This window comes from Primulina eburnea, chromosome 3, assembly GCF_022965805.1.
Source record: "Primulina eburnea isolate SZY01 chromosome 3, ASM2296580v1, whole genome shotgun sequence".
In the NCBI taxonomy this organism is placed as follows: Eukaryota; Viridiplantae; Streptophyta; class Magnoliopsida; order Lamiales; family Gesneriaceae; genus Primulina; species Primulina eburnea.
In genome coordinates this window covers 15,314,847-15,338,551 of record NC_133103.1, presented here as the reverse complement: position 1 = coordinate 15,338,551, position 23,705 = coordinate 15,314,847, and the positions used below count along the sequence as shown (strand labels likewise).

The 23,705-nt window shown below is 34.5% G+C and overlaps 3 protein-coding genes across 4 annotated transcripts; 1 reads left to right on the top strand and 2 right to left on the bottom strand.

Moving 5' to 3' along the window:
* Window positions 1-2,499: 2,499 nt before the first annotated feature.
* On the bottom strand, window positions 2,500-7,740 carry LOC140826898 (pectin acetylesterase 12-like). The gene is made up of 12 exons (XM_073189437.1): window positions 7,203-7,740; window positions 6,162-6,244; window positions 5,440-5,569; window positions 5,279-5,352; window positions 4,694-4,780; window positions 4,479-4,603; window positions 4,333-4,393; window positions 3,849-3,902; window positions 3,683-3,760; window positions 3,485-3,590; window positions 3,267-3,412; window positions 2,500-2,757 (listed from the first exon to the last, which is right to left on the bottom strand). The coding sequence occupies exons 1-12, from the start codon at window positions 7,435-7,437 to the stop codon at window positions 2,650-2,652; spliced, it is 1,287 nt and encodes a 428-aa protein (XP_073045538.1). The 5' UTR covers window positions 7,438-7,740; the 3' UTR covers window positions 2,500-2,649.
* Window positions 7,741-12,797: 5,057 nt separating this feature from the next.
* On the top strand, window positions 12,798-14,160 carry LOC140826897 (nectarin-1-like). The gene is made up of 2 exons (XM_073189436.1): window positions 12,798-12,968; window positions 13,501-14,160. The coding sequence occupies exons 1-2, from the start codon at window positions 12,854-12,856 to the stop codon at window positions 14,031-14,033; spliced, it is 648 nt and encodes a 215-aa protein (XP_073045537.1). The 5' UTR covers window positions 12,798-12,853; the 3' UTR covers window positions 14,034-14,160.
* Window positions 14,161-15,818: 1,658 nt separating this feature from the next.
* Window positions 15,819-21,834, bottom strand: LOC140826896 (phytochrome A-like). 2 transcript variants are annotated; one of them, XM_073189433.1, is made up of 5 exons: window positions 21,535-21,834; window positions 18,579-20,630; window positions 17,650-18,466; window positions 17,253-17,543; window positions 15,819-16,331 (listed from the first exon to the last, which is right to left on the bottom strand). In XM_073189433.1, exons 2-5 carry the CDS (start codon window positions 20,626-20,628, stop codon window positions 16,127-16,129), a joined length of 3,363 nt encoding a protein of 1,120 aa, XP_073045534.1. In that variant the 5' UTR covers window positions 20,629-20,630; window positions 21,535-21,834; the 3' UTR covers window positions 15,819-16,126. The 2 variants fall into 2 exon arrangements, with proteins under 2 accessions (XP_073045534.1, XP_073045535.1); XM_073189434.1 differs by having other exon boundaries at window positions 21,604-21,834.
* Window positions 21,835-23,705: the final 1,871 nt, after the last annotated feature.

Genomic DNA, 23,705 nt, shown 5'->3' with positions numbered 1-23,705 from the left:
TTGTTGAAAATAACTGAAGGATCGTATTTTTCCAGACTTAGCTAATGAAAATAAGAATATATATAAAATTTACATTTCAAAATTAAAAAAATAAAATAATTATGAAAAAGAAAATTAAATAAATGTAAATATATGTCAATATAATTTAGAGGCAAGTGAAAAGAAAATATAGTCTGTGTAATTAGTTGTTTTTGGTCTTCATCTGTCTATAACTAAAAGCATACCCAGAAATTTACTAAAACTTTCATGATACGATCTCACGAATCAATTTTCGTGAGACATATCTTTTATTTGAATCACTCATAAAAAAATTACATTTCATGTCTAAAGTATTACTTTTTAATATAAACATAGAAAGCAAAAAGTTTTGTGAGACGGTTTCACGGGTCGAATTTGTGAGACGGATCTCTTATTTAGGTCATCCATGAAAAAGTATAAATTTTTATGCTTAGAATATTACTTTTTAGGCAAAAACTTGTGTGAGACGGTCTCACGGGTCGTATTTTGTGAGACGGGTCTTTATTTGGATAATCCATTAAAAAGTATTACTTTGTATGCTAAGAGTATTACTTTTATTGTGAATATGGACATGGTTGACCCGTCTCACAGATTGGGATCCGTGAGACGGTCTCACATGAGACCTACTCTACTTTTTATTATGAATATGGGTAGGGTTGACCCGTCTCACAAATTAATATCCGTGAGACGGTCTCACATGAGACTCACTCAACATAAAAAAGGTCGACCCGTCTCACGAAATAGATCCATGAGTCAAAAGAAACCTGCTCCAAAAAATCTCAGAGACGTACACGAGGTGTGGATTTTAAAAGACTACAAAAAAAAATATATTATATTATATTATATATCATATTCAATATTAATTTACTCCATCAATGAATAAAAAATTGCAATGACCTTTTTCCCCAAAAATCCCGATAATTTTTTTTATATTTTCATTACATGGAAGAATATAAAACATTTTTCATAAACGGATTGGCAAAAATTTTCTCTGACTATAAAATATAAAATCTTTAATATTAATTATTCTTCTATGTGTTACATTAAATTAACAGTAGCTGTGTCGATGTGCACACGTATAGTTGACTTCAATTTATTTAGTTAGTCATACGCGAACGGATAAATTCTATATAAACCAAATATTCATTTTAAATTTTTATTTTACATCTATATTATATAATATGGTCATTACAATTTCAAAATACTCATTAACTACTCTACTCTATGATCAACATTTCTATTTCATTTTTCTTCTTTCTCACTATTTCAAATTTAAAAATTGACAAATTTTATTTTAAGAAAATCGGACCCTCTCTTGTTAGCTATTAGCTAAAATCGGATATATTATTTGGTTTTAAATATATTATTTCATTTAAATGCTATTGAAGTAAATTTATTTTTTTTATCATTATTTTTTTTAAGAAAGCTGGAAAAGATAATTCTTGAAGCAACTTCCGAGGTGGATTTCACGTGCGAAGCCGCCACCACCGACAGTCTCCTGGAGGGTCGGCAAGGACCGGACGAAATACAAATTGTAGGATTTTATGATTCTCGATTCTCTTTTTTTTTTCAAAAAAAAAATATTTTGATTTTTTTATTCTTTATTTTATTGTTTATTATGACGTGGTGGGGTTGAAATTTTATTCTTTCTTGATATGATAAGAAATCGTTCTCAATTTTCAAACTTTTAATATGATGGGTAAATCTATGCATGACAATGAGGTGAGGTGGGGTCGAGGCTGGTATATCATCCCCATTCCCGTCTCGAATTCCGTCTTCATCTTCGATTCCTTGCCCTCGATCCCCATCTTTTCGGGTTCAGGAAAACCGCGGGGATCAAATTTTCATCCTACCTCCATTTTCATTTCAAAAATATTAACGAGACAAGACGAGGACGGATTCGAGAATTTTCTCCAACCAAAACTTATTATTATGTATTATTATTAGTGATAATATTAATATTAACAATAATATTTATATTATATTGATAATACTAATAATAATATTATTTTCGGGACGGGTTCGGAGACGGTGATAGTAATCCCGTATCCGCCCCGAACTACTTAAAATCCCTGAACCCGAAAAAAATCGAGTATCCCCGTCACTGTTTCGGGACCAGTGGGGAAAGTTGACGGCAAAAACTTGTGTGGGACGATCTCACGGGTCGTATTTATGAGACAGATATCTTATTTGGGTCATCCATGAAAACATATTATTTTTTATGTTAAGAATATTACTTTTTTATTGTGAATATGGGTAGGGTTGACCCGTCTCACAGATTAAAATCCGTGAGACGATCTCACATAAGACCCACTCAAAGTTGACATCCTAAGGGAATCCATTATATAAATCTTATTTTACGACATAGATACGTGCCTATCATGAACCCGAACCCGAACACGTACGAACTATAGGCGACCTCACCAAAAAATTCACGGACTTGTGATGATTTTGGATCTAAACCTTTACGAAAGGTCATACTCGACCCAAATTTGCCTCTTTTTTTTTCCTCCATATCATTATTGTTATAAGGTCTACATAGTTATAGAGTACACCCACCACCACAAACTTGCCTGCATATTAGAGCAGTATTTCCTTCTTCATAGCTCATGCTGACGAGTGATCATGGTTTCATCTAAATACTAAGTTGTGACAAGTTTTATCACACGGGTAGGCGCAGTCGATGGCCTTGACATTTGCCCGATCAAAATACCAGTTCCCGACAGCAATCGCAATTGCCTGCATATTGCGTCAAGAAGTTACTAGAGATGGTACCATGGTTTCGACAGTAGTACTCAAGAGTCACTATCAGAATAATTATTTGCATAATGGACACAAGTAGATGTACAAAATAAGCTACCAGGTTTTCAAATAGTAAAACATGTTGAAACTACTGTCGTTTACCTAAATTATAACTTATAGTGAAACTCAAATTTTTTAAAATCGTATACAAACTAAAGAATCATGTTTTAACCGTTTTTCGAGTCGGACTAATAATTGCTCTCCTGAGTTTCTATTGTGACTTGACCCACCAAGTGCATACGATTGAAATGTTTTCATCACGAGTCGATCAACAACGGGTGATTCGATGGTTAAAAAATTGAGTGGATGAGTAACGCTTTCTACACAGTATAAGTTGAAATGAATACCAAAGAGTAGCCACATCATTTTTTTTACTTTGTGAAAACCTGAAGTGGGGATTCAATATATCAAATGAATTCTGAGAAATAACGGTGTTCACAGCTTACTTTGTTGCCAATTACTGGAGAGCCATCTGCAAACCAAGTATCTTGCCTCTCGGACTGGCAGTGAGCAAAACAAGAATTTATGAATAACCCATTTCGTGGGGACGATGAAAAGCCTTTTACAGCATTCAGCATATGATACCTAAAACCTGCTCCACCCATAAATTATTAGAAAAAAATGGAAAGAAAAAGCTTAACAAATTCTAGAAGAACTTATCCACCTTGCAAAAATTGGATTTGGGATACGGAACATAGTTCATTGTTCATTTTACAGCCACGCCAATTGCCATGTGGATCAGCGGTTGGAGGAGCTAGGCTTTCTTGGACCTAAATACAAGAGGAATAATAAATTTTGATGCATTATATATAGGTTTACTCCATGTACTAAAGAGAACCGATGAACAGAAACTGCATTGTACCTGCCATGAATCATAGGCCGCATTAAGAATAAATAGAGGGGTTTTAATGTTCGCGATTAAATTCTGAGGGAAGAAGCACTGCAAGGGAAAGCATTAGTAAAAAGAAGGATATCACAAGTTTCTAAAAAAAAATAAGATAATGTCCGTATAGAAGCATGAGGCTCACAGAAGTAGGATCACGGTGGTTGGTACAACTGCTTGGCAGGTTTTGGCGAAAGCCCTGATAAAAACAGGTAACAAGTTATATACCAAAGGAATAGAATTCGAAGAAAGCCAGCTCGTTTACCATTCAAAAACATTTTATCAGAACATTCAAGTTCTTGCAATCCCATATCATTACAAACCCATAATTCCTAGCCTTATATGCAATGCCATAACTTCCTACATATCACACTTTCATCAGTTAAATCCCTTATTAAAGTCATATATGTAGCACGAACAAAGAACCATGCACATCAAATCAAATGTTAAAAAAACATCAAACATGAATCCTTCATCTAATCATATACGTACGTAAACTTGAAATAAGGAAAATATTGATATCAAATATAACAAAAAAGGGCTTCAACATCATTAGTACACGGGGACAGAAATGCTGAAAGTTAAATTTAATTAAAGATTAAGGAAAATTAGTTCAATTGAATAAACACCTGTAATCTAACAACACCATCAAAGAAATTTCTGATTGCACGACCACCAGATACATCAACGCTGTAAAAAAATTAAAACAGATTGCCACAAAAGAATAGGAGTATAGTTGGACAAAAGAAAATAAGGAAAATGTAACAGAATTTACGCATCCATAAATAATCCACCATCGCTCAAACACTTCACTTTGGTGTTTCTCGGGAAAAAAATCCGAAACTCATCACAGTGCAGTATGGAAGCCAAACCACCTGCTGAACAACCCGAAAGAAGTGCCTGAAATGGTTTACATAAATCAAAAGGGGATATCAAACCGGAAAAAAGGAACCCAAAAAGGTTGCAACCAGATAAAACAATTTTAATTACTTGGTGAGCATTGTGCATTCCTTTGGACATAAGTTCTTCTATAACTGCAAGCCAAATGCGTTGACCTCTGAATTGCAACCCTGCAGCCTGCAGAAACATGTTTTATATTACCTGAGAAAACACATTTCAAAGCTTGATGTAGGAATCTGCGCATGGCTGTAAATTTCTAATTAGCAACGATGCAACAATTTTTAACTACTCATCAGCTCAATTATTATGTTTCAATTGTTGTGCCACATGGACATAGCCATATGCAATGTGGTACTCCCTTTAGTCCCATAAAAACTCTTTATTTCCAATATCAAAATTTTGGAAATAGTAAAAATTATCAATACACAGCACATCTTTCATTCTTTAAGCCATTATAAACAACCAGTGTACAGCTACTTCGGTATGATGTCAGTATCTTCCTAAACACACATCTCATCCAGATAGCTGAAACAAAATTTGAGAGGCAAAAGCATGTTTATTTTTGCCTGATACAACTGGTGCAAACATGAAAAAGCAAGATCAATGGTATGCGCCATAGTAAGTCGAATTGTCAAATCATAGATGAATAATTATATGGAAGATAATGCTACGAACCTTATTTTCAGCATCTCCAGCAAAGGATCCTCCATCACAATACCGTATCTTTACTCTATTCCAGTTAAAAAAATCTGCATGTAAAAAACTAAGATGACAAAGTGATGAAAAAAGCTGATATACAGAATTTTCACAGTTTTATTGAAGACGAAATTATGAACCTGGATTTTCTTCAGCCCTGTTGCTAAGTATCCCTGTAAATGGAAGTTGTCTTTCAAAATAGGTTGAAGACCCTCGATGTGTCTTTTTACGATAAACACAGGATCTAATACTGTTGCACCATCCTCCACCCTGACACGCAACTCAGCTGATAAGATTCATGTGTACACGTAAAAAAAAAATAGCTACGTGTGATTTATGCCAACTGGAAAAGGAACTTGAAGTCCCAATATCATAAACTTAAAGCATGGTTAGTCTTTTGGCAGTAAGGAGAAACTAAATTTTTTTATTTTTGCTTTATCTAAGGATCAATCACTAGTTACTTCACAAGAAATTTTTTTTTTTTTGTGGTTTAATAGAAGTTTGAAAAATGAATACCTAGACAGGGAAGAGAAGCAACCTTGTATATTTCAATATTGTTCTATTTCACGTGCAAATTTCATGGTTACATTAATACGAGCTTCATAGGCTTTTTTTTAATCAAACTTACACGAATCTAAGAAACTAGAAGGTGCGAATATGATGCTAATTATGGACGCTGAGAATCTAAATATACAAGAGTGGTTCTAGAGTCTGTTTAACAACCAAACACTTGACATGTAGTTTCCTTGTTAACAAAATATTTATGATTACTAACTGAGTAAAGGCACGATCAGAAGTAAAATAGAAAAGTGAAATGAATTTAAATGTAAAAATATTCACAAAGTTGAGATTGTGAATACACCTCCAACTGGATGAGCCAACTGTTTACTCCTGCCCCAAAGCCATGATGCAAGTGATAGCCAGGTAATGTTCCATCCAAACATACTGAAAAGTTTATGCACCGAGAATGAGGTCAATCATACAACTAATTTATTGTTTATCATTTAAATTACTTTTAAAAAAATAAAGTAGTGGACCATTATAGATTAGTACAACTTTTCCCAAAGACCATAATTCCTAGTGTACTAAAATATCGCCAAAAGATGACATATCTATTATCCAAAACCAAAGTAATTCAGCTACCCATTGCATTAATCTTGTTGTATCCTCAATCTAACATTATGCTTATATTTGAATACTTTTATGTTGCGGATTGAAATTTAAGGTTAAGCCCATTTAATAGTGATCTTATAATGTTTAGCTTATTTGATCTATAATGTGTTGGGTTTTTAGCATTTATAGATTGACGACTAACTCAATTTTTATGAGGAGATTAAATGGAAATGAAAAATATAAATGGAATTGTTATTGTTCTCAAATCATACCTATTATTATATTCTACCAAACACTTTAGTGTCACAGGTAGAACGGTGAGAAAGTTAAAAAAATAATAGTTATTAATGTCAAAGGATCATCTCTGGAAAATCATTGACCTGGTAGCAGGCTAAAAGTACGGCTTCAAAGAATTATAATGTGAGAACATAACAAAATCAACTCAAGCACTCCAAGAATCATGCATTAGAAAAGAGAAAAATGGCGAACACACTAAAATCACTCTACTTATTACTATCCAAAGAACACCACCACAGAAATCTAGCTCTACAAAATTATGAAAGAAAAGAAGAAACATAGATTGAGATCCAATGCATAAATATGAAAAACAATGGCTGCAAGAAAAACTAAAGTAAAAACAAGAAAATAAATTCAATGCCAGTTACATGTTTATCATGAAAATTAACCCCCCAAAAAATATAAGGAACTCCCAACAAAGCAGAAGAAGCCATAATTCAATAGAATTGTCACACACACGTACACACATACATAAAGAGAGAGATATATATACCAGCGCCTTTGGCAGCAGCTCCATGAACAAGAGTAAGACCCACCATTAGAGCATTTGAAGGGAGAGCTGAAACAGACATTCCATAAACACTCTCCAAAACTGACACGGACTCCAAGAACGAGACATCCGTTCTATTCTTTCGAAAAAATTCATCATATTCAAAACTTTTAACGACCCAGTTTCTCAAAATTAACACAGAAAAAATCACAGCCCAAAATTCCAACACCCTTCCCATAACCTTCAATTTCGCTATAATTTGCAATGAAATTAACAAAATGCACCACTACCCAAAAATTATATCAACGCAAGAATCTTTTTTCTTAAAATGCATTTATGTTAACGAATCACGGCAAGTATAACAAGTGTCCTGTATCAAAAATAAGGGACACCTGTGAACAGCCCAACGACACCAAATACATAAAATGAGGCACATAATTTGTGAATCTGATTATGTAAAGAGAACCATTGTTTCTTGGGAAAAAGTGGGTAATTTCTTGGAGATCTGAATAAAGAACTGTGGAAGCAAGAGATTTTATACCTGCCGGGAATTTTGAAGATTTTTATAATTATTTCATTTTACCCGTGACGTATGTCTAATATTTATTACTTAATTAATATTTACTTCCAACCTACATATGCATTGTATGTGTAACGTCACATAAAATAACTTATCTAATTAATATGTGTAAAGGTGAAAATGAATCTAATATAATTGACAAAAATTTGTGTGATATGGTCTTACGGGTCATATTTTATGAGATATATCTCTAATTTTGGTCATCCATGAAAAAAAATTACTTTTTAGTATGAATATTGATAGGGTTAACCCGTCTCATAGATAAATATTCGTGAGACCGTCTCAAAAGAGACATATTCAATATAATTAAATATAATTGAAGTTGCAAAAATAAGGAAAACTATAAAGAATATTTTCAGAAATATTTTGATAATATGGCATTTTGAAAAATAAATTGAAGTACGTAGTACACTTAGGGGTGTAAACGATCCAAACTAAACCAAACAGCGTCAGACTTGAGCTTGGTTTATTTAAAACTGTTTGAGGCTCGAGCTCTCGATTCGAGCTTCTATTATCAGGCTCGAGCTTGGTTTGTATTGAAATTACTGAGCTCGTTAAAAGCTCGTTTAGCATGTTAATCAAGTCAGGCTCGAGCTCGGCTCTTTAAAAGCTCGTTTAGCATGTTAATCAAGCCAGACTCGAGCTTGATTCATTAATAGCTCGTTTAACATGTTTAACAATCCTGACTTAAGCTCGCCTCGTTTTCGAGCTCGATAAGCATAGAATGGAGCTCGAGTTTGAGTTTGAATCGAGCTTGTTAAAAATTAAATATATCTATAAAATAATTTTAAATCAGACATAAAAATGTAAATTCATTCATAAATAATCAAAACGACACAAATAAGAGCAAAAAAAAAAACATAAATAAGTATATTATTGGACATTCCAAAATCATGTTTGCGAGCCACCTAAACGAGTCGAGCTCGAGCTCGAGTACGAGCCACCTAAACGAGCCGAGCTAGAGCTCGAGCTCGCGAGCCTATTATCAAACATGTTTGCGAGCTCCCGAGCCGAATATCCTTAGGCTTGAGCTTGGTTTGATTAAATTTTCGAGCTCAAAATCGAGCTTGGGCTTGGTTTGATATGATTAACAAACAAACTCAAACGAGCTTTTTATCGAAACGAGCTTCGAATAGCTCGCAAATCGTTTGGTTCATTTATATCCCTAAGTAGACTAGATTATATTGGGTAAAAGGAAAAGATAAAAGAGATATATTAGTTAGATCATATTTTACTACCATTAAGGCTCGCTTGGTTCGAAAGATAAGGATTGAATTATTATGAAAAAAGTGATAAAAAAGATAGATACGGAAATATAATATGTGGTGACCAAATAGAATTATGTTTGGGGGGGATTTTTCATGAGATGTGATAAATTAAGGATTATTCTAATTTAATTTATACCAAACATACCTTTGGATTGGATGAGAAAAGAGAATGCTGACTTCTTTTGTACTATGAAGAAATTAATTAAAGAGAAAAGTTTAAAAAAATATGATAAAGTTGGTAGCATCGTGAAATAAAATAACTGCAAGTTGTGAAAATAGATGGTCTTGAAATCAAAACCTTGGAATAAAACAGTGACAAAAATTTATATGAGACGGTCTCATGAATCGTATTTTATGAGAAAAATCTCTTGTTTAGGTCATCCATAAAAAAATATTACTTTTTATGCTAAGCGTATTACTTTTTATCGTGAATATCGGTAGGGTTGACATATCTCATATATAAAGATTCGTGAGACTATCTCTTAAGAAACCTTCTCTAAAACAATAAAAAGTGTAAGAGCCTCACATGATATATTTTAGGCTTGAAACGAACTTGAAAAAATGGACCAATAAAATAATATTATTTTTTGTTAATAAAGAAAAATATATAAAATATAAACAAAATATTAAATAACATATAATATTAAATATATATATATATATATATATATATATATATATATATATATATATATATATAATGTACTCAAATAAACTAAAATAAAAAATCCTACCAAAAACACTTTATGCTCCACATTCTATTCAACTATTAATTATTTTTTACATTTATTTTAAATTGAATTGCTTATATATATTTACTAGATTCATATCATCAACTTTGATTATTTTCTTAAATTTTCAGTTATGAACATAAGATTTAATGTCTGATTTGCCTCACATTGTGGATGATATCCTAAACTATACCTTCCACTGAGGGGAAAAGGAATGACAAGGTATTATTCAAATCTACCGTTTCAACAAAACTCATTTTTTTTTTTTTTTTTGCAATGATCTCAATTTCTCCTATTTTTGTCACTTTTCTAGTAATTGTGGATAATTACCATGAGATATTGAAAATTCAAAGATTAAATAACATGTAAGTTTCATATTCACTACAGCAATCAAGCCACCTTTGGTGGAATCGCACAAACCCTAAAGATAAAAAGAAAAAATGAAAACTCAAGAAACATAATAAAATCTCATAAAATGATATATCTATTGGTTCTATAGTGTCACGGTCCAATCAACTTGTTTTTAAAACGCAAAATCAGCGATAGTCATATACTCATTTAAATGTCCAACATCTTGTCCGTAGTTTGTCGATGTGAGATTTGGTCTAAGAGCCATCTCACTTTTTTTTTTGGGATTTAACGTTCTCAATAAGATTTGTCTCACCATTTCAAGCCCACACGGAGTCACTATTATATCAAATATAGCGGTTCAGCTCACTTCTGAACAATATCATAAATGGGCTGAACAGTTACAATATTGTGTTTTAAGACACATAAATTAATAAACCTCTCAAATGTCGGTCGAATGGAGGAGGCATGGGATTGTCAATTGAAGAAGACAACTTCGTGGCCGACTCGTTGCCTCTCAAGTCATAACTTATAATTGTTTTGTGTGAAAAAATGAAGGTATATTTGTAAACTTAAGTATAGCTTCGCCAACGTAGTTAGTAAATAACCATAATCTCTAATTAGACAATATATTATATATTATTTAATTGTAAGTCCAAATAAATATTTAATTTATCACCGTCACAATTGAATGCAGAATAAAAGTTCCTGAAACATAAATCGTGCCGGATAAAAGTACCATTAAAATAATTAAATGTGAAAAATGGTATAGAACACACCAAATTTATAATTAAATAATAATACTCAATATACATTTTTTTTTTTTACTATGACGGAGGGGATTGTGGACATAAAACCCAAGATCTCTCCCTTATTTGAGAGAGGTGATGCCAATTTGACCAAGAGGTCAATAGCTTCAACATCTTAATTCTCACATCATTACATCATGAAAACTGAAAAGTGCCTTTTTCTGGTAGGTTGGTTGTTACATGTGGGGCAGTGCCCCACATAGTTTGGATGAACAAAATTTACACATATATGTGATTTAAAAAAAATTAGTGGACCCCATGTATGTGTGGCTAAATTTGAGCCTTTTTAAATTAGTGGACCTCATGTATATGTGGCTAAATTTGAGCCATTGATTCTATCATGGAAGTAGTGTCCATACATGTAAGATGAAATCAACCCTTTTTTCTCGTGTAATTTATATCATACTCCTAATTGATTTAATGGAGAATTTGAAATTAAACCAAAAACTATTAACTATAGTATTTCTTGATTTAAGTGAAATTTGAAATCAATCCAAAAATCATGCTAATAATCTCCCGGAAGATGTCTGACAACTAGGCCGGGAAGGCCACATAGCAAAGGAATGTTCAACCAAGTTTTTTACCAAGGCTTGGAACTGGTTTTCAATATTTGTCTTACCTCGATCGAATCCCCAAGCTCACTCGAAAGCCACTTCAAGCAACCCTGTAAAAGCACTCGGAAGGAAGAAGAAGCACCTGCAACGGCAGAGATTCGACATCTCTAGATCGGTTCCGAGTGTAACGGTTCATCATTAAAGAAAACCGAAGTTCAGCGCAAACAAAAGGCGAAAAGACCATTCGTCACCTTAGTCGGAAGGAGAAAGTGTCAGATTTAGATCTAAAATACTACTTTCAAGTCCATGTACAGCTATCGTCGGATTCACACTTTGCCAGATCTTCAGTTTCTAATCAGAAGCCAGTAATATAATGTAAAGAACCTAGTCCAGAAACTTCTCAAGTATTTACTTTTGTAGATAGATTTTTTGTAATTTTGATTGATTTTTTTTTATGACATTTTGATATTTTACATGGTTAAATGGGCTAATTTGAAAACAATTAGATGGAACAAGATGTAAAAAGGTATTTCTTAGTATTTCTTGATGATACTTCTAGAAAATCTTTCCAAAATTTTCAACTCCGATCTTGTTTTTCCAATAAGGGATGCTTCGTGGACTCATCCAACGCATCCAATATTATTAAAAGACTTTACAATAAAAATGAAAATAGAGTTGTTCAAAATTCATATATTACATAACCCTTGTCTAGAAAACAGACAAGTTCCACGCATGCTTTCAATGTCTTCTTCTTGGCTGAATGTGTGTGCCATAAAATCTTCGAGTGAGTCTCATGTGAGACCGTCTCACGGATCATAATCTGTGAGACGGGTCAACCCTACTCATATTCACAATAAAAAATAATACTCTTAGCATAAAAAGTAATACTTTTTCATGGGTGGCCCAAATAAAATATATGTCTCACAAATACGACCCATGAGACCGTCTCACACAAGTTTTTGCCATAATCTTCTCTCAAATAAGAATATTATAAACTATTTTTTCTTAAAAAGAAATGGAATCTTCTAATTAGTTAAATCTTTATATCTATTACATTTTTTTAATCTGATCAATTATTTTTTTAAAGAAAATGACATTATTTTAAGATTATTTTCTTAAAAAATTAGTCGACCAGGTTGATTTTACAAATTTCTCCTATATATTTCTATCAAGTTAACAGTGGTCTTAGATTGAATCGGACACACAAATATATTTTCTCAAGTCATCATATTTATTTATTTAAAATTAATTAAGTAGAGGGTCGACTTCTACAAGGATATATAAATAATCCACCCATAGCTCCTTTAATTCCCATCCCAAACAGCCTCGAAACATTTTTATTACATAATCTTGTTGTTTCAACAATGGCGGCTGCTGTGTTCAAGGTGCTAGCAATCATGTGTGTAATGATGGTAAGCCACAGAGTTTATGCAGATCCAGACATGCTTCAAGATATTTGTGTTGCTGATCTCACTTCTGGTTAGTAAATATCTATCTATATATTATGCAACTTACACATATACGTGTGTGAAAAATATAAAATAAATTGGTCACGAAATATCGTTATGTTTGTCTAATTTACCTGATCAACATGATTTACAAGCTATTATGTTAGTATAGTGATTTATCGAGTACGCTTAAAGATAACAATTGTGCAACGAATGTTTTAATGAGCTAGATTGATCAATTTAACATAAACAGTAAAAATCAATTATTTATCAAATTTATCTATGAGTGAGTCTCTTGTGAGACGGTCTCACGAATCTTTATATGTGATACAGTTCAACCCTACCAATATTCAAAATAAAAAGTAATATTATTAGCATAAAAAGTAATAATTTTTCATGGATGACCCAAATAAGAGATTTGTCTCACAAAATACGACTCGTGAGACTGTCTCACACAAATTTTTGCTTTTATTTATTTATGAAATAGTAACAGTTTATCACATATTAACTTTTGACTCCGGATAAATGTAATTACATTTTTTATGCAATATAAAATTTAACAGCTGTAAAAGTCAACGGGTTTGCGTGCAAGTCAAACGCGACGGCGGACGACTTCTTCTCCGCTGCCCTGGCTAATCCCGGCATCACCAACTCCTTCGGCTCACTGGTAACCGGAGCCAACGTAGAGAGAATCCCAGGACTAAACACCCTCGGCGTCTCCTTCTCCCGCGTGGACTACGCCCCCGGCGGCCTCAACCCGCCGCACACTCACCCACGAGCCACTGAGATAGTCTTCGTTCTCTACGGCGAGCTGGAAGTCGGCTTCATCACCACCGCCAACGTCCTCTACACCAAGATCATTAAGACTGGCGAGATCTTCGTCTTCCCTAAAGGTCTCGTCCACTTCCAGAGGAACAATGGCGTCATCCCGGCGGCCGTGATCGCCGCCTTCAACAGCCAGCTTCCGGGTACTCAGTCCATCGCCACCACATTGTTTGGGGCTTCGCCGCCTGTGCCTGATAATGTTTTGGCTACTGCCTTTCAGATTGACACTAACGAAGTTCAGATGATCAAGTCCAAGTTCGCACCCAAGTAATCATATCATATCATATATGGAGATTTGAACTTTGCGTTTGGTTTAAATAATTTGTTTTCATTCGTATACGTTATCATAAAATTTCCTATTTGTTGCCCAGCATTTACAAATAATAATGAATTAGCCATGGGCCGTAGTCATTTCATAAAATCACGTTATAAATAATACAAGAACAAAGTTGAGATAAGAGAGGAGCCAAAATTTTCTGGCTTCTTTTGGTTTATATCAGCCATCACAATTTCTTGCAATCGAATCAGAAGCGGGGAACATGCAAATTGATTTGTATAAGATAAATATAAAAAAGTATGGTTGAAAAATAGAAAAAAATAGCCTCTCAAAAAGTTTGATCAACTATCACATGTTTGATTATACTGACACTTTTCGGACGAACTCATCCAGGGATATAGCCAGAAAATATTTTGATATAGACTGTATGAATCAATAAACAACATTAAATAATATAAATCAAATATTTAAAAATTAACTATTAATATTACAAAGTGATACAAATGAGATATAAACTACCGAAGATGTGTCTAAAATAAATAGATCATGAAACCGTATAGAAGTATAGATGTATGATCATTAAGTTACACAACCACAGAAGACCAAATTTCATTTTAAAAAATTTCATTTGAGTTCTTAGAGGAAATATTCCAAGCAAAATTACGTGAGTTTCTCCGATCTATTGGCTACAAAAATTCGACTTGAAACTAATGATCACACTTAACTTTCAAGAAGCAAAACGACAAAAGTAAACCATGGTAATTGGTAGCTAAGATAAAAGTTGACCATAACAAAATCATTATATAGTAATAAGATCAAAAAACCATAAACGAGCAAAATTCCTCACCCCATCTCTAACATACGGTTTACAAAAGCATCCCTAGAATTGAAAGGACGATTCAAAATGCAATTACAAGATTGCATTGCCACAAAATTGTAAAACAGAACCACATTAGTATAATCGAAAACAAAATCAACGACATAAACAAATAACACAAAAAAAATCAACCAGCACAGAAATGAAGCTCGGTGTACAAAAACTTTGAAAACGATTACTTTAACAATTCACTCTATTTTTTTTGTCGTGTGAAAGACACTAATTAAACAGACACCCACCTTAAAGATCCATTTGTTGGAGATGAAAATGATGAAGTTTGAAGCTTTTTGTGCAGAGAAAAACGAAAAAAGACCGATGGCAAAAGTTCTTCCATTTACACACTGGCAGACGGCTATGAAAAGCCCTCAAAGAAATGAGATACAAAAATGGGCTCAAAAAATTTAATAAGTTAAAAAAGACAAAGTTAAAACTTAATAAAATGAAACTCAATCTATACTACTAATTTGGCCCAAAAATATAACATGGGATGGAGGCAAACCGTAGCCTTTGGGGTGGCTCTGTTCCTGAGCTCACCCAATACGATTTATTTAACTAGTATGATTTACCAGTTGTTATGTTAACTCGAAAATTTATCCATGTATACATTATTACCACCTTAGCCTCTAGAATTAACATCAGTTGGTCAGATATTCGTGTGGAAAGCGTTGATGCTGAGAACTACCCATGAATTTGTGGAGGATCGGTGGCAGACCGCAGAGGAGAGACCGTTGATGAGAGTTAATTTCTTAGTTTCTCCTTCGACGGCTATAATCTCATTAATTTCCCCTCCTATTGCTATGAATATGCATCACGGTGTTGGGTTTGCTTGTTTCGGCTGCATGGTTTACCGAAACAGTTGTGGTTGCTACTGTTCTGATTTTATTGGAACTTCAAAAAGTTGGAAATAAGACATCAAAAACTATGATGCCGTCCCAGTGATATACCAATCAAAAACCCCTATACTACCTTACAACATAGTTTAACTGTACATAGGACAAGCGCGACAAGCAGCAAGTTACAAAATGAGCAGAAAGGACACAAATGAAGCCACATCACATCTACTCCTCCAAAAGAAAATCTAGCTCATACAAGAAACCTGCATATTTACAGCACAGAACAACATGCTCCTGCTGGCAAAACAAGAAACAAAATAGAAAACCTTGTGCAGCTAGAAACTTCTTCTCTGGACTAAAAGGAACCAAAGAAACAGTCACGTTCGGTTTGAGATTGCGAGTTCAACAGATATAATGAAAGTGGATCTTTCCGCCTCCCTTAAATACTGAACCTCACCATTCATAAGCTTCACCAGTTTACGGCTGATAAAAAGGCTGATTCCTTCTTCAGATGGTTCTTGTTCATCACCAAACATTTGGTTCAACAACCCTTGAGGCACTCCTCCGCCACTGTGTGTTATCCTACACAACATCATTATACAAAACATAAGAAAAAGAAAGGATTCGAAATTGTCCATGATCCCTTGATCCAGTAGCAAAAGTGAGGCCCAAGATCCAAGAGGTCCGGAGTTAGAATCCCAATTGCGCGGGTTGTTTAGTTGGTGTAGGATATTGCACCCAACAGTTGGATTAGCTAGATAAGTCCCCCGTTATATATATTTATAAAAAAAACCAACAAACTTATGGTCCAACAATAACCCAAGTTCCATCTATGTCAAGCGAAAGTTATGCCCCCATTACTTTACAGAAATTAAACAAATATTTTTTTTTTAAAAAAATCGGATCATGTATGACATTGACATACCTTAAACCATGCTTAAAAATGAAAAACCATGAGAAAAACATGAAACCATCAAATCATCAGGACATAGTTGCTGTAGTTTTGCCATATTTAATCATTTTGGAAAATGAGGATTTAGAGTAAAATCAGTAAGCGCCATGTTCCTTGCTAATTCATTTCTAAAAATTTTAAGCGCAGAGTTGAAAAGATTCAAGCGTATGCTCACTGAAGATTTTCTAATCTATTATTTTTTTAAGAAAACAAAGTAAAGCATTTACTCATTCGAATACTAAGCTAAACAGGGTATTCATCATTCCTTGGCACAGACCTTATGGAGAAAAGGAAGACCATTAAAACCGAGAACACAAGGGCATTAGCAAGCATTTTAATGCAGTTAAGGAAGCAAAAGGTTCACAAACGTAAAACTTACAAGCTTCTATAAGGAAAACTTTAGTCTAGAAAAGGCTATGTTAATCAGAAATTGAACATAAGCTCGCCACTGGTGCCTTAACTTATAAATGGCTCTAGCACTCGGCAGATCAGTAAACGAATGCTTCACTAATAATACCGCCATAAAAAAATGGAAATACTTGTGATCGCACCTGAATTCTACATGGCCAAGCTGAACAGATTCCCCTATAGAATCTTTTTTCAAAGAAGCTGCAACACCAAGCTGGCCTTCATTCGGAATGAAAGTAACTGACACGAGCAAGAAAGCCGCTAGGACTTGCTGAAGCCTCACACTGTCTCCATATAGCGTTTCATTTGAGAGATTTGGAGCTAAATTATCAGCTATTTTCACACCCTTTCCGTTGCTCTTCATCATGACTTGACTGATGGAAGCTATCAACACCTCATGCAGCTTAAACTCTACCATCTCCAAATCCATGTACCTGACAGGATAGTGAAGAAATTCAACGAAAAAACATCCATTTTATCAGTGCTCTGAATTCAAGATTGAAAAAAGGGGGGGAAATCCCCTAAACAGTTTCGCTTTACCCTTCAATTATATGATCAAGATCCGTGTCATCGAGAATTTTATTTAGCTGCCGTTGGCAATGAACACTAGTGCGAATAAGGCTTTTCTGCTCATCATCGAGGACAGTTCCTTCCATCATCTTTCGTGAAAATATAATTCCAGATAGAGGATTCTTAATCTCCCTTCTAATATATGCTAAGAGCCTCAATCTCTTCACTGACGTTTGTTCTGTTAACCGTTGAATGTGAAGTGCTTGCTGGAGTTCTGGACTAGCCAGCTGCAGGAAGCAGAAGACGCCAGTTGCTTCGCCATCTCCATCCAACTTTTTGACCGCACTAAGTAGACATTCCACATACTTCCCACTCCTCGAGAAAAAACCAAATGGTACCTTTTCAGATTCTTGGCCAACTGCAGCATTGTTGAGTACAATACCAAGGTTCACATTAGCCTCTTGATTCTTGAATCGGCAACAAGCTATATGGGTTCCAAAGACCTCACCCAGAAGCATTTTATTGATCACAGAGTCTCTAGGCCATCCGGTTAATTTAGTCATAGCTGTATTCCACTCGGAACACCAGCCAAATTCATCCGAGCCAAATATAGGTGGGATAAGTGGACTAGGATTTTGTACTATAGCTCTGTAATCTCCTTCAATTCTTGTGAATTTGTCCAACATACTTTTCTGAGCAGTTATATCCTGAGCAATAAAGCAGACTCCCACAACATTTTCTCGTACATCTCTGCTTGCACATGCGTTTACAACTAAGCTGATTGGACCAGACTCTCTCCTCGACCCGTGCGTTTTGATCTCGAACTGAACATTTCGTTCTTCATTCCCTGACAAGAATAAAAATAGGTTTATATTTTGCTTACACGTTATCTTACATGCATGCATATATTATACTTCAAAATAGAAGAGATGTGTTCGTCATTGTTTCAAAATCCATACCTTGAAGTGCCAACTCCAACATCTTATTCACTGCATCAGCTGAAGAATCTTCTACCAGTGCAAGAAAATGCCTGCCAATTGCTTCGTCAACAGGAAAACCGGTTATATCAGCAATTTTTGTATTCCATCCATTAACACGCCCATCCACGTCAACTGCCAAGATAGGCACAGATGCAGTTTCAATCAGTCGGACCATCTCAGATGTCACTGCTTCAAGCTCTTGCATTCCATCAATTCGCATGTCATTAAGTCTCGTATGAATTGCCATTGTGTTCAAATCTGTAGACTCGGTATCTTTGAATGCATTTCGTAGAATGAGCTGCAAAGAGTGGATGGCATCCATCTCGTAGTCCTTCCAAGGTAAACTCCGTTCCTTGACAACCTCTAAGAATGCACTAAAAGATGACCTTGGATGCAACTTCCTGCCGTCATCCTCTGCATATGGTTCATTCCTGGCTCCACCCCAACGAATTTCTGCAGCAGTGTGCGACCTGAACCAGAAAAGCCAGTCCTTATCAGTTATCTTGACAGCCGCCATTCCACAGATAGTGTCGCTAAGAGCAAGCGCTCCGGGAAAATTGGCATCGTGTAAGCTATCTGTACTCAAACCTGTGGAATCTCGATGATACTCATCTAGCCAAGAAACTATGTTGCGAATCTGAGAGTCATTTGGAGTTAATCCCAGGCTATAATTTTGATTCTTGTATAGTAGAGCAGCACCATCACATTTCACGAGATCCATTATGTTCGGGCTTTGTGAAACGATACCTAAAGGGGCATCTCGCAACAGCATATCACACAAGAGGGTCTGAGTTCGCAGAATATTCTTCTCGAGCATCTGATTTTCCAATTCTAATTCTTTGTTGACATGAATGGAAAACACCTGGGCAAGAAATTCACATGCATAACGGAGAGGAAAAGGGATGAATCTTGGGGTTATGTGATGGCAAACCACTAGTCCCCAAAGCCTTTTTTCCTTTTGTGGCTGTGAGGAACTGGAGCTTTCTTCGACTTCCTCATTAACAACTATCGACATTACCAATGATGCAATCGAATTCATGTTTTCCATGTATTGTGAATGGCAACCGTGAGGAGCTCTGAGTGTCGAGCCGCATAATGTTAGATCGAAAGGAAGCTTCTCGTCTTGAAGAACCTTTACAGGATTTGCTCTACAGTCGCAGATCATCCTGACCTTATTCTTCATGAATAAAAATCGGGCAGCTTGAGGGATATCTGTGGCAGGATAATGCAAACCCAAATAAGGCTCAAGCCCAGGCTTCATGACCTCGGTGTACACCTCCCCATGATCATCATCATGAAACTTGTACATCATCACCCGGTCATAACCCGTGAGTTCAAAAACTTCTTGCACCATTGTATCACAGAGCCTTTCCATGTTCCCACTAGGTAATGACTGCAATCTCGTAATGGCTTTGGCAGCAAGCTTATAAGATTGTAAGGCACCAGCAGCAGTCATCGGAACCTCGTGACTATTTACAGGCTCAAAGTCGATAATAAAACTGCCTGTAACTCTGTGGATGATAGCATAAAACGGCTTTCCAGAAGTTTTACAGTGAACCAAGATGGGGTTTAACAGAGAAACCTCACCAAATCCTAATGCCTTGTGCAAAGCAGTAGCGCTAGGAGTAGTGAAAATGGTTTTGATATCAGTTCCGATGCCAAGTATTGGATGCTCTCCGACACTTGGAACAGCATGAGTCACCATTGTAAGCATTTCAGGAGCATTGTCACTGTAGGCAATCACAAGGAATGACTTGTCATCAAGCGCCAACAAACACCCAAATGGCTGAATCAGCTTTCCTTTCTGTATTTGATGGAGGTAAGCCGTAGTAATTTTGTCAGGCCTGGGCCCCCGATCTACTCGGGCAGCACTTGTTGTACGCACTGAGCTTGAATAGTCAAATAAACTGCCTGATTTCTCAAAATCTCTGTGAATTTTTGCATCTATTGAGGTCTGAGCAATCATCCTAGTGCTATGTCTTGATCTTGAAGAGCTTGTAGAAGATTGACCAGGTTGTGAAGACGTCATGTCTACCAATAACATAACAACAAGAGAATGAAATGGCAAAAACAAATCAATAGAATCACAATTATGAAGAACGAACTAACTGCTTCAATTATGCACTACAAAGTTACATCAGCAATAGAATTATCTCTTGCGTTTCAGCCTTTGTCATTACATTCCAGCCTAGAGTTTTGAACTTCTCTTACTTATATACAGCCTATAGAGCCAGCAAACATAGTTTGAAAAGCCAAATTACATCATCCAAATATTATTAAAACATTCTAGCAGTCATCCACAGGAGGGGAACTTAAACAATGAACAAGATACAATTAAGCCACATCAAACTTTCTGCTACATTCGATTGACAACCAAGTGGCTTAGCGGGCGTTTCTTGTGGCCAGAGTGGATCTCAGCTATTTCTGTACACCAAATACCCAGCTTAACTTGTATACAGATCTACTTTCTATTCATGACATCACATCATTCACAATAGATGTTTACACCTCCAAACTAATAAACTGCAAAAGTCTCACTCACGTTCTTTCAAATAACAAAACTCACATCACACAAATTTTCGAACACCTTACGTTCAAAAAGCAAACGTTTCAGATAACAAAAAAGATCACACCTTCTTCAATAAATTTTACCAAGCCATAATCATTCAAAAACCACTCTCAAAATTTAAGTTATTCCCTCGAATCAAGAATCCACTTTCCAACAACTAGCATTCAAGATGAATTTTCAAAGCAAAAATATCAGGGGAAAACAGAGTCAGCTACTAAATCCTATATCTATTGTTCAAGAAAGTCAAAACATCATCTTTCTGCATCAAAAAATTCTCCAGCCATTCTCATCTAATGAAGAAGAGATTCGTGAAGAGAGCAGTAAGACACGGTGCAAATAAAACTGGGAAAATGTTTCGAAGTAAACCTTCAGTGCAACTTGCAGATTCCCAACAACGGAGCTCAAGTCTTGCAAGAAAGAAAGAAAAAAAGAAACCTTGTAACGGTGGAATAAGAAACCAACTGAAGCGCAACAAATTTAGAAGTCCCAGACCGGTCAACCGAATCTTAATCCCGCCGAACAAAGAACCTCGCGCCCCTGCTCAAGGAGCCCACTGCCCACCCACCCATTTACATTAAACTAACATTTTTTCGTCACAAAAATCCCCGACACACTTTCCAATGGTGGAACAGTGCATGTATGACTAGGTTCACTTCCCCGAAGTGGAAGCCTGTTAAAAGGGTCGAGTTTTACGTATATCCTTATTTCCATCATTGAATGATCAAATTGTGACAAAAACTTGAATAGTTGGGAATTCATTCCAAAAATAGTTTAAATTTTGTCAGTCAACCTCAACCAAATTGTGAATAATGTAATCTATACTATGATATAATATGTATAAAGAGAAATGTTTATCACTTATTATTTCATTCCGAACAACTCACCGACCGACTATCTGTCGTGCTCTTTATGAATGACCCGCTGATTAGTGATTTTCGGAAGGTTATTCCACTGATTTACAATTTTCTTCAGCTTCTAAATTTTTGCCATTTTTGGGCTTCTTCTATTTTTTTTTTTTGGGGAACATCTGCTATGTTTTGGGGATTTTTTTAAAAATTTTTTTTTACCATAATTATGATTTAAGTCTATTTTTTGAGGTAAAATTTCACAGTTAATTTTGGTAAAAACTTGTATGAGACGATCTCACGGGTCGTATTTGTGAGAGGGATCTCTTATTTGAGTCATCCATGAAAAAGTATTATTTTTTATGCTAAGAGTATTACTTTTTATTGTAAATATGAGTAGGGTTGACTCGTCTCACAAATTAAGATCCATAAGACGGTCTCACATGAGACCACTCGTTAATTTTATTGTGATGAATTCTTTACTAAAAAATAAGTCAAGCCGGTTTCCACAACGGCGGAGAATGGGTCTTCCGTTGTCTGTCGTTCGGAAAGTGCACAAAATATGCAATTTTGTGTTTTCTTATAAATAAAAATAAAAATATTTACACAAGTGAGTTATTTTTTTTTTTTGTATAATTATTCATATGAGTATTATTTACAAACAAAAAATACAAAAGATTATAGATAAATATGTTGAGACTAAATGACTGAAATAACATATATATTTTAACAGGCGATTTTTTTTTTATTATTAATGAACGTTTTTAAGCTACACCCTTGTCTACATCTGTGCTACATAAAAATCGTCTTCGATTGCACTACAAGAGAATAATCTCACAATATACTTTTTATTTCAACATTAATATTTTTATATCTTAATAACTATTTATAATTTGATAACACCATGATAATAAACTTTTGTAATTTATATAATAAATTTTTAGATAATTATTTCATATAAATAAATAAATTAGTTGTTTTTGTTGTTAGTTGTTCTTTTGTAATATTTGTTATTTATCGTTCGTAATTTATAATTTTTAACACATTAGTAATTTTATTAGGTTTTTTTGTTAAATTTATATTTATAGTTAATTAATTTCAATTCAGAATATTAAAATTTTTATAATTAATATTTTAAAAAAATTGAAGTAAATTAATTTAATATTTATTTAAAATTAAAAAAATAAACAACACTATAAAATTTAGTATTTAATTAAAATATAAATAAATAGTAAAATGATAGACTTAATTTAATTGTGGTGATGATAGTCAGAACCAGTAGATCGCGTTAGTAAAACCAAAAGATAGTATAAAAGCAGAAGTTCTCGTATCGCCTTAATAGAGCAGTACTCTTCGAGTACTTATCAGCTTAGATAAACAGAAGCAGAACTTGACTTTTACTAAATCATAATCTATCAATCATATATTAAATGTTACTGTTACTCTATCTAGTACGAGTAATACATGCATCATTAATAATGAACAAAGTCATTTAATATGTCTTACCTATTTTGATATGAAACAAAACTGATTGTTGTGAAGCCTTTTTGCAGGGACATTTTTAGGCAATAAAGCTGATTCTATCAGAAGTCAAATAAGTTGTTTTATTTATAGACGTTGGATTCAAAACTTCTATAAATACACAAGATCAACGACGTTTATACGTGACCAAAAACATCGATTACATTCTCT